The 10,533-nt window shown below is 47.0% G+C and overlaps 1 protein-coding gene across 1 annotated transcript; it reads right to left on the reverse strand.

Annotated features, from left to right (window-relative positions):
* Positions 1–327: 327 nt before the first annotated feature.
* On the reverse strand, positions 328–2,051 carry LOC123166038 (probable indole-3-pyruvate monooxygenase YUCCA11). Its single transcript, XM_044583796.1, has 2 exons — positions 864–2,051; positions 328–732 (listed from the first exon to the last, which is right to left on the reverse strand). The coding sequence occupies exons 1-2, from the start codon at positions 1,836–1,838 to the stop codon at positions 538–540; spliced, it is 1,170 nt and encodes a 389-aa protein (XP_044439731.1). The 5' UTR covers positions 1,839–2,051; the 3' UTR covers positions 328–537.
* Between the last annotated feature and the right edge of the window lie 8,482 nt (positions 2,052–10,533).

The raw sequence follows: 10,533 nt of genomic DNA on the forward strand, positions 1-10,533 counted from the left end.
CCTGCTGTTAGCCGACATGGTACTAATCGGCCTACTCTTGGTCGACTGGATCCAGTCGGGCACCAGATGGCTGACTATGTATTATTTTTGAAAAATAATAATTCGGTGTAATATTTCTGAAAATTAATAATAAAAATGTATTATTTTAAAAAAATTAGCCATGTTTTTGTGTTTGTTCTCTTATTATTTCAGTCCATATGTAGTCTATATTAAAATATTCAAAACATCTACATTCGTGTGAACAGAGGGAGTATGCGTACGTAGGCTTGCTATTTCGATCGATGCTGGCGTCGCACGTACGTATCCCTCCTCCCAAGCACACACCAGAGAGAGTGATAATCCTTGTATATATGACAACAAGGAGCGGATAGCCACACCCAACACATGCCCTTTACAATCAACAAACAATCGAAACATGACCACTCGTTCTCCCATATGCATTCATCCGTAGTACGTGTAATCACTCTGACTCGTGAGCAATGCGAGGCAGCTGCACATGCACGGACCCGGTCGTGTGATGACTTCTACTATCAAGCTCTAGACACCATCGCCGTCGTCGTCGCCGGAGTCCTGCCGGAGCAGCCTGCTTATGTCCTCCGCGATGAACTCCCCGTCTGTGCCGCTGCCGTAGATCCCTCTCCCCGCCAGCCCCGCGCGGTACAGCCCGTTCTCCCCCTTGGGATATCTCCCGGACGCCATCCCGTCGTCACCGATCAGCCCGCCGTCGTCGCTCTGAAAGGAAGCCATGAAGGAAGCATTCCGATCTAGGTTCAGTTCTAGCAAGCCGAGCAGTTGGCAACACAAATACAATACATATATGGGTAATGGGTTGATTGATTCTTGGCATGAGTGATCGAACGAACCTTGAGCCACTTCTTTGCCGTGCTGCGGTACCCGGTGGCGAAGACGATGGCGTCGAAGCGGTGCCGCTTGCCACCGGCGAACTCCACCACGTCCCCTTCGATGCTCGTGATCGCCGGCAGCACCTGGATCTGGCCGCTCTTGATCTTGTCGTAGGTGCCGACGTCGATGACTGGGTAGATGTTGCTCTGGATCTTTCTGGTGAAGGGCCCGACGTCAGGCCGCCGGAGGCCGTGCCTGGCCGTGTCGCCGAACACGACGCGGCACGCGAACACCGCCAGCCGGTCAATCATCCAGACGGGCAGGTAGGCGAACAGCGCCGTGGACGCGTTCATGATCTCCCTCGTCATGAGATGCAGCTCGCCGCGGACGACGATGGAGGCGGCGGCGCCGGCCTGGGCCAGGTCCAGGGCGATCTCCATTCCAGAGTTGCCGCAGCCGACGACGAGCACCTCCTTTCCCCGCATCCCCTCAGCGGACCGGTACTCACTGGCGTGGATGGCCTGGCCGGGGAACGTGTCCAGCCCGGGCACCTCGGGCAACACCTTCTCGTCGAACTCCCCCGTGGCCACCACCAGGAACCTCGCCGTGTACTGCTCCGCGTCGCCGGTGCCGAGGTGGACGGCCTCCACCTCCCAGCGGCCGTCCACGAAGCGCGCGGAGCGGACCTCGCGGCGGAGGCGGAGGCGCGCGCGCACGGCGAAGCGGTCGGCGTAGGCGTCGAGGTAGCGGACGAAGTGGTCGCGAGGGAGGTAGGCCGGGGCGTCGTCGGCGTGCGGCAGGTGGGGGAGCGCGCTTGCCTGCTTGGGGAGGTGCAGGTGGAGGCGGTCGTAGGCGCGCTTCTGCCACAGCGAGCCGACGCAGTCGTCCCGCTCCAGGACGATGCTATCCACCCCGCGCCGCGCCAGGCACGCCGACGCCGCCAGCCCCGACGGCCCCGCCCCAACGATGATCACCGGCGACGCGCTGTTCTCCATTGCCGTTTCTTCGTGCGCACGAGCAGTAGCCTAGCCGCCTGCCTGGATGTACGTACGGGAGCTAGGACCGGTTGGTTTTCACGGACCCTTTCAATGCTGGGCCTCTTCCTCTTCTCCCTCCAATTTCCATCCATCCAGAGTTGGGCACGCAATCCCGTAGGACAGAAATCTGGTCGCATGTGTGGACATCGATCGATCGTTCCAGTGATTCACGGGTGGAAAATGTTGCCCGGCCGGCCAACCAGCTACGTCCTTGCCGGTCTTGCCATGGGCCCATGCGACCGTGTATCATCACCTACCCTTATCTCTTCAAGCGCGACCCAAACCACTTGTTTTTCTTCTTCCTCCTCCCGTCCCACCTCTTCCCTCTATGGCCCTATCCCCTCCGTACTCTCCGTGCGCGCAAGCCTGTTTCCGGCCGCCGTGAGCCCCTCAATCACCAGGCGCGTCGGCACGCGTCGGAGCTGCAACCATGGCCCCGCGACGCTGCCAGTCACCAATGTGATGCACTGGGTGTTGTAACTGGCTATGATGAAGCTGCGGCCGGCACAAGGCGGAGCAGCAACTAGCAGCGCTAGATTGTCAGTTGTTATAGTCGGCGCCCTTTTTTGCTAGGACTAGAGAAAGCCGGGGTTGCAACCGGCGTGTAGCGTAGCTGCAACCAGCGCTGCCAAATGCTAGGACCGACATCGATTTTTGCTGGAACAAGAGATGGGTGGGGTTAGGGCCGACGCACGGAGAAGCTGCAACACTGCCAAATGTCACGATTGACGGCCTAGAAAGCTACAACCGGCTAGTGAAAAAGTTTCAACCCAAGACAAGAGAAGCTAGGGGCTTGCCACCGCGTAACCAGGAAAAAAAGCTGCAATTGCCGGCCGGGAAAGCTACAATGGCGATGGGAACATCTTCAACAAGCGCGCTGAGCCAAGGACGATGGACAAAGTGCTACAACTAGCATGCGGTGTGCTGCGATGGTGGGCACCGGGTGCTGCGACGAGGACCACCACATATGGAGGCATCAATGACGATGGTGCATGGACGAGTGGGGCATTGTGAGGGCGGCAACCGGCGATACTTCGATGTCGGTCGCCTTGCACATCCATGTTGGGGGTCGGCGGTGCTCGTCGTCGCTCTCCCCCATGCGCGATTGGTATGATTTTTGGGGGGAAAAGCAAAACAACAATGAGGGGACGAAGTAGAGGCCAAATCTGGCGGTTGGAGACAACATTTGACACGTACAAGATGCGAACGGTCGGGGGACTGGCGCTAGTCGACGTGCGCCTAGCACCGCCCTTTACGAATTTCCACACAGTCCCCGCACATGTCGCCGCCGTCGTGCTCCTCCACTACTACTTGGACTGCTACCACTACCATAAAATATAAACATCCTATGAAACTTCTCCTTCACTATTTTGTCTTCGCCTCCAACTCCTACCACAAAATCCCAAAACACTGATGTGTCAAAATCATGGCTTTTTTAATCACAATTAACTTTTTTGGGTAGAGGCTCGAAAACAAAGTTTTCGTCAAATCTTGGGAATTCTGGATCTTTTGGACCAGCACTATTTGGATGAATTTTGAATTCAAACATCATTATTTTTTTCTAAATATAAAATATTTAACCTTCAATTTATCAGCAAATGTGTCGTTTTGTAGTGGTCATCACTCTCTTTTCTGAAGGTGCGGGTTCGAATCCACCAGCTACTAAAAAATAATGTGGGAAAGTGGGGACCGAACGCATAACATCGTGGAACTTGAGTTAGGGCATCTCCAAAGCAAACCCTCAAAGCTCCGGTATACATCCGGACCACTTTTGCTAACTTTTGTCATCCAGTGGGGACCCTTAAACGTCCAAAGACCAGTCCGGACCTTCGTTTTCCAGCAAATCCAAAACAAACTTGGAGGAGCTATGTGTCTTGTTTTAGTGGTCATCACTCTTTTCTAAAGGTGAGGGTTTGAATCGACCCACTACTAAGAAACTCAGAACTTCGTGGAACTTGAGCTAGCTCCGTTCGACCACGCCAGGTAGTGGCACAAGAAGAAAGAGAGCGCACAATACTAATTTACGGGGAACCCTTAGAATATAAAATGTTAATGGAAAAGGGTTGACTTATTTATCACAAACCCCCTAGAATTTGACAATTCAAAAAGTATGGGTCAGTTTTTACAAGTTCCGGACATTTTCTTGATTCACGAGGACGAAGGAGTACTGGTCAGTGACCAGAAATTTGAGTAGCATAACAATGGCATAACTCAGATGTTGCAAGAGACAAATAAGAAATCTTAAAAATGAAAATATGTTAGCAGAATATAATAGTGGTCATTTTCCCTTTGTTTTAGACGATTTCTAACCAATTTGTGTGGTGAGTGAGTTCATAGGATTTCGAACCTAACATAGTGTTTGTTACTTCCTTTCACCAAACCCATCAAAACCAGTACCAACAAGGAATTATAAAAGCAGATCATATCATCATCTGGTAGGCACAAGGATATCATGGAGTGGTGAGTAAAATGCATCATAAGTCTTAAAACTATGGGAGGTGTGTCAGTTTAGTCCTACTACACAGAAAATGTTTTTAGGCCCTAAAACTATTGGTGGCGTGTCAGTTTAGTCCTATGACTTTGATACTGCAGTTTTAGGTCCTAAAACTATTGGAGGTGTGTTAGTTTAGTCCTATAACTTTGAAACTACATGGCCATCAGTGTGTTTTCACAGATCATAATATCTTGATTCATAATGTTTTCACAATTTACATCCTTTCATCTTCTTTATAATTTACTCCTTACCTTTGATACACCGATCAGAAGCTGCAAGCAACCTTTCAACTTGTAGCATCGTCAACTCATTTTGATGCTTTTCACGATCTATGATACTACTTATGTTCCCACTCCGATCTTCAATTATTCACCCATCACAATCTAAGAGGCTCAAAATTATAGTTTACACTCATTTGTACAAAAAGGGCACCATCAGGGCTCTACAAACTATCAAAATACAAGGGTACATATTTTGGTAGATGCTTGCGAAAGCCACCTTAGATGACTCATGTCACGTCTTAGGCCTCATAGATCCACTTGTGTTGGTTGCTCCTCCAATCGGCATGACCGGCCCACATGGTGATTGATGTCCTACAAGTGCATAGGGCTATATGGCATAATTTGTGATAAGTAAGTGTCAAACCCATAGGGAAGAAAGGATGACACTACCAGCCCCACAACTATATATGTTGTCACCTACACAGCTATGTTCGCACCAAACATAGTTTGGAAATTATTTCATTCTAGCGGTTGCTAGGAAGGCGGAAATAAAAAAGGGAATTAAATAAACTACGAACGAGAAGGTAAAAGTATATAAAATTTTCTAGGTTAGTAGGAATGACGCTTGAGTAATAAAGTGTTCTCAAGGGGGTTCGGAGTCATCACTACCAGTGTGATCTACGTAACATAGATTTCGGTGTCCCAGCCGAGGGGTCCTCATCACGTTGACTCCTGGCTTGGTGGGTCAGATTGTGGACCCCCTAGGTCGATTCTGTCTTGGGCCACTTCGGGCAGCCCATCGCGGATTAGGCAAGGACTTCAGAAGACTTGCCGTGCAAGACAAGAAGCTAGGATCATGGAGGATTTTGCCTCCGCCGTATGCAAGCGACTAGGATCTGTACCCCTAGGACCCTAGTATGCTATATGAGTCGACGTCTTGGCTCGTACATAGACAACTTACAATCCCTTGGTACTTTGCATGTACATTGTACATATTCCAACACAATAAACACAACTAGGACGTAGGGTGTTGTCTCCTCCAAAGAGCCCGAACTTGGGTAAAACCTCGCCTCCTGTTACCATCATGCTAAGTCGCCTGGTTAGGATACCCTACCAGGGGATCTACCAGGTTTAGGTCCGACAATACGCAAATGCATAGTTCTAGCTTCAGATCGCCAAGCCACTTCACGTTATTTCTATCAATGGGTGAAGCCTGGTACAATATACGTAAATACATGCAGCACACACGTATCACACACGCCACCACCATTCCTCCCCACATGCAGGTTACGGTAATGATGATTAAGGGTCTCCCCGTGGACGTAATCGATGGTTTGTTCTCTGTCCCCCCCCCTATCAATTGCTCTAGGAGGGAAGGGACAATATTACTGTCACCTCTTTACCTTCGCTTCCCACCTTCACACAGATTAAGCAGGGTATCAAGGAGGGAGGTACACCTCAGTACCTCAGCTCCTCGCTTCATCCGGATAGTAATATCCTTCGTGTCCTAATAGACAAATATTAACTTATGCACTCACCCAACATCACGAAGAATACTAACATAAACATGCAAAAGAGGAAATTGTATTCTATCGGCGTTCAGTTCAAATACAAACTAAGTGTTCATCCTGAATACCAAGAACTAATTTATTAATAAAAAATATACAAGGTTAGATGGGAGAGACAAGTTACAAGCCAACATCGAGTTGGTGAAGGAGAAGGGCGTGATGGCACCGATGGAGATAGCAGCGTCCTAAAGGCCGGTGAGGGGCGTTGGAGGAGGCGCCCTCTCCCCTCTTCCTTGTCTTGTCCCTTCTTCTGTGTTGGGGATAGCCTTGTTGCTGCAATGGTTGTGTTCGACTCGTGGGAGTAGATGGAAGTTGTTGATAGTTCCTTCCCAACGACTAGGGTTGGAGTTGTATCTATAGTCGACGTCCACGGGTGTCCTCCATGGATGTAACTTCTCTCCTTTGTCCAAGGGCTCTGGATGAGCCAAATCCCATCTCAAATCATCTCCCGATGGCCAAGGAAGTCGTGCGAACAGATGGAGATAAAATCCTTGAAGATTCACAGAAGTTAGGGTTGTTTTCTTAGCCCCGGTCGCCAGGTATGAGTGCATCAGACTGTACCCCGCATCGTTGAAGAATCCAAGTTTGCATTAGTTTTTACATTTAGTTTTCATGTAGTAGTTGTACGCTTTGTCAAATTTTAACTCATTCATGCACCCTTTGATTGATTTCACTAGGTTAATGAAAGGTTAAATCAGGAGCACTAAAGAGAAGAGCCCAAGTATATGGGTGAAAATCACGTTATTTAATGTGATGAAAACCTACCATAAAGAGGGGCGAGCAAGCGAAGCAATTTCCAGTCGAAAGAGGGACTCTAGGAGAGAAGACGATGCTTGGTACATGTGCGCTTGCTCATACCAGGTAGTGTCACCTCCCCTGGGTCGACTACTTCACCCGGTGGCTTCGGATTGCAAATTAGATGTACATAGTCCCCTAGAATTTGGAGGGGGGGGGGGGGGGGGTCGATAGAAGGGCCCTGCCATGCTGTCAAATCGATCAAGGACACTCCGACATCGACCTTCGTCATCACCATCTCCGATTCATTTCCGCGAAATACTAAACCCTAAGTGGAATCCGACGTGTATTACTTTGATCTTTCATCTGTGTTTGTCATGTTTACCCTTGTGAGATGTTTGTCATCTCTATGTCCGAGTAGTACCCCTAGTGCATAGTCAGCGAACCAAGGATTAGGTGAAGTATACTTAGCAACATTAAAATTTGCATAATCAGTGAACCAATGATTAGTATGAGAGGAAACTTTCACGGCAGCTAATTCCTCATCCAAAAAACTATTGTTAATGGGAATAGGATCAATAGGTATGTTTTCCATCATATATAAATTATCAAACCCTCGATTATTAGCTCATTTTCTATCCACAATATGCATATCAAATTCTTGTAAAAATAAAACCCATCTAATAAGCCTAGGATTAGTATCTTTCTTTTCCATAAGATACTTAATAGCAGCATGATCAATATGAATAGTATCTTTAGAATAAACAACAAAAAATTAGAATTTATTACGTTCAAAGACAAGAACTAAAGATTCATTTTCAGTAGTAGCATAGTTTCTTTGAGTTGTGTCTAAAGTTTGCTAGCATAATAGATAACATTCAGTTCCTTATGAACCCTTTGCCCAAGAACACCAACAACACAATCACTAGCACCACATATAATTTCAAAAGGCAAATTCCATTTAGGTGGTTCAACTATAGGAGCAACGACCGAAGCTTTCATAAGAATTTCCAAAGGCTTCCTTGCAATAATCATCAAAAAGAAAGGGACACCTTCTTTCAAATATTAGTAATTAGTATAGAAATTTTTGAGAAATCTTTAATAAACCTCCTATAAAACGAGCATGATCAAGAGAACGTTGTGTACCTTTAATATCTGAAGGACAAGAAATCTTCTCAATAGCTTCAACTTTTCCTCTGTCAACTTCAATACCTTTTTCAAAGATTCTATGCCCAAAGACAATACCTTCATTTACCCTAAAGTGACACTTTTCCCAATTTAAGACAAGGTGAGTTCCCTCATGTCTCTACAAAACCATGTTAAGATTGTGCAAGCAATCACAAGAAGTTCCATAGACGGAAAATGGTCTGTGAATACTTCCATGATCTTCTTACAAAAATCAACAAAGATAGCAACCATACTTTTTTGAAAAAGTAGCAGGTGCATTACACAGACGAAAATGCATATGTTGTTGGGGAACATAGTAATTTCAAAAAGTTTCCTACACACACGCAAGATCATGGTGATGCATAGCAACGAGAGGGGAGAGTGTGTCCACGTACCCTCGTAGACCGAAAGCGGAAGCGTTAGAACAACGCGGTTGATGTAGTCGTACGTCTTCACAATCCGACCGATCCAAGTACCGAACGTACAGCACCTCCGAGTTCAGCACACGTTCAGCTCGATGACGTCCCACGAACTCCGATCCAGCAGAGCTTTGAGGGAGAGTTTCGTCAGCACGGCGTGATGACGGTGATGATGATGCTACCGACGCAGGGCTTCGCCTAAGCACCGCTACGATATGACCGAGGTGGATTATGGTGGAGGGGGGCACCGCACACGGCTAAGAACAATGTCAACTTGTGTGTTCTCGGGTGCCCCCCTGCCCCCGTATATAAAGGAGCAAGGGGGGAGGCCGGCCGGCCCCTGTAGGGCGCGCCAGGAGGAGGAGTCCTCCTCCTAGTAGGAGTAGGACTCCCCTTTCCTACTCCTACTAGGAGGAGGAAAGGAAGGAGGAGAGGGAGAAGGAAGGAGAGGGAGGAAAAGGAGGAAAGGGGGGCCGGCCCCCTAGTCCAATTCGGTCTGGGCTAGGGGGGGCGCGCCCTGCCTCCTCTCTTCCACCACTTGGCCCATGAGGCCCATTACTTCTTCCTCATATTCCCGTAACTCCCCGGTACCCCGAAAAAAACCCGAATCACTCGGAACCTTTCCGATGTCCGAATATAGTCGTCCAATATATCGATCTTTACGCCTCGACTATTTCGAGACTCCTCGTCATGTCCCCAATCTCATCCGGGACTCCGAACTACCTTCGGTACATCAAATCACATAAACTCATAATACCGATCGTCACAGAACTTTAAGCGTGCGGACCCTACGGGTTCGAGAACTATGTAGACATGACCGAGACACATCTCCGGTCAATAACCAATAGCGGAACCTGGATGCTCATATTGGCTCCCACATATTCTACGAAGATCTTTATCGGTCAAACTGCATAACAGCATACGTTGTTCCCTTTGTCATCGGTATTTTACTTGCCCGAGATTCGATCGTCGGTATCTCAATACCTAGCTCAATCTCGTTACCGGAAAGTCTCTTTACTCGTTCTGTAATGCATTATCCCGCAACTAACTCATTAGTTGCATTGCTTGCAAGGCTTATAGTGATGTGAATTATCGGGAGGGCCCAGAGATACCTCTCCGACAATCGGAGTGACAAATCCTAATCTCGATCTATGCCAACTCAACAAGTACCATCGGAGACACCTGTAGAGCACCTTTATAATCACCCAGTTATGTTGTGACGTTTGGTAGCACACAAACTGTTCCTCCGGTATTCGGGAGTTGCATAATCTCATAGTCATAGGAACATGTATAAGTCATGAAGAAAGCAATAGCAACATACTAAACGATCAAGTGCTAAGCTAACGGAATGGGTCAAGTCAATCACATCATTCTCTAATGATGTGATCTCGTTAATCAAATGACAACTCATGTCTATGGCTAGGAAACTTAACCATCTTTGATTCAACGAGCTAGTCAAGTAGAGGCATACTAGTGACACTCTGTTTGTCTATGTATTCACACATGTATCAAGTTTCCGGTTAATACAATTCTAGCACGAATAATAAACATTTATCATGAAATAAGGAAATAAATAATAACTTTATTATTGCCTCTAGGGCATATTTCCTTCATACGTCTATAACAAAAAGTTTAGAAATGACGGGTAAAAGTTGTTTTCTATTCATCTTCAGGATAAACAACTATTTGAGAGAAACCAGAATAACCATCAAGATAACAAAAAAAGTGTTTGCCTAGATAGTCTTTCTAACTTGGACCAATAAAGGCAAGAGATAATGATCTATCCTAATAGCTTTATTTAATTCCTGAAATCAATGCAAATTCTATAACCAACAAGAATTCTTTGTGGTATAAGTTCATTTTCATCATTAGGAACAACGGTAATTTCTCTTTTCTTACCAACACAATGAACATGACTAACCCATCTACTATCATATATAGGGTAGATTATACCTGCTTCTAAGAGTTTGAGAATTTATTTCCTTACGACTTCCTTCATCTTAGGATTCAAGCAGCGTTGGTGATATATAACAGGCTTGGCATCGGGTT

The sequence above is a fragment of the Triticum aestivum genome, chromosome 7D (assembly GCF_018294505.1).
Source record: "Triticum aestivum cultivar Chinese Spring chromosome 7D, IWGSC CS RefSeq v2.1, whole genome shotgun sequence".
Lineage (NCBI taxonomy): Eukaryota > Viridiplantae > Streptophyta > Magnoliopsida > Poales > Poaceae > Triticum > Triticum aestivum.

What these genes read in the sequence shown, in the direction of transcription:
- LOC123166038 (XM_044583796.1), bottom strand. Translation starts at nt 1,838, where the DNA reads ATGGAGAACAGCGCGTCGCCGGTGATCATCGTTGGGGCGGGGCCGTCG. An exon ending in CGGCAAAGAAGTGGCTCAAG is followed by an intron (nt 733 to 863) that starts GTTCGTTCGATC and finishes GCTTCCTTTCAG; the next exon opens with AGCGACGACGGCGGGCTGAT.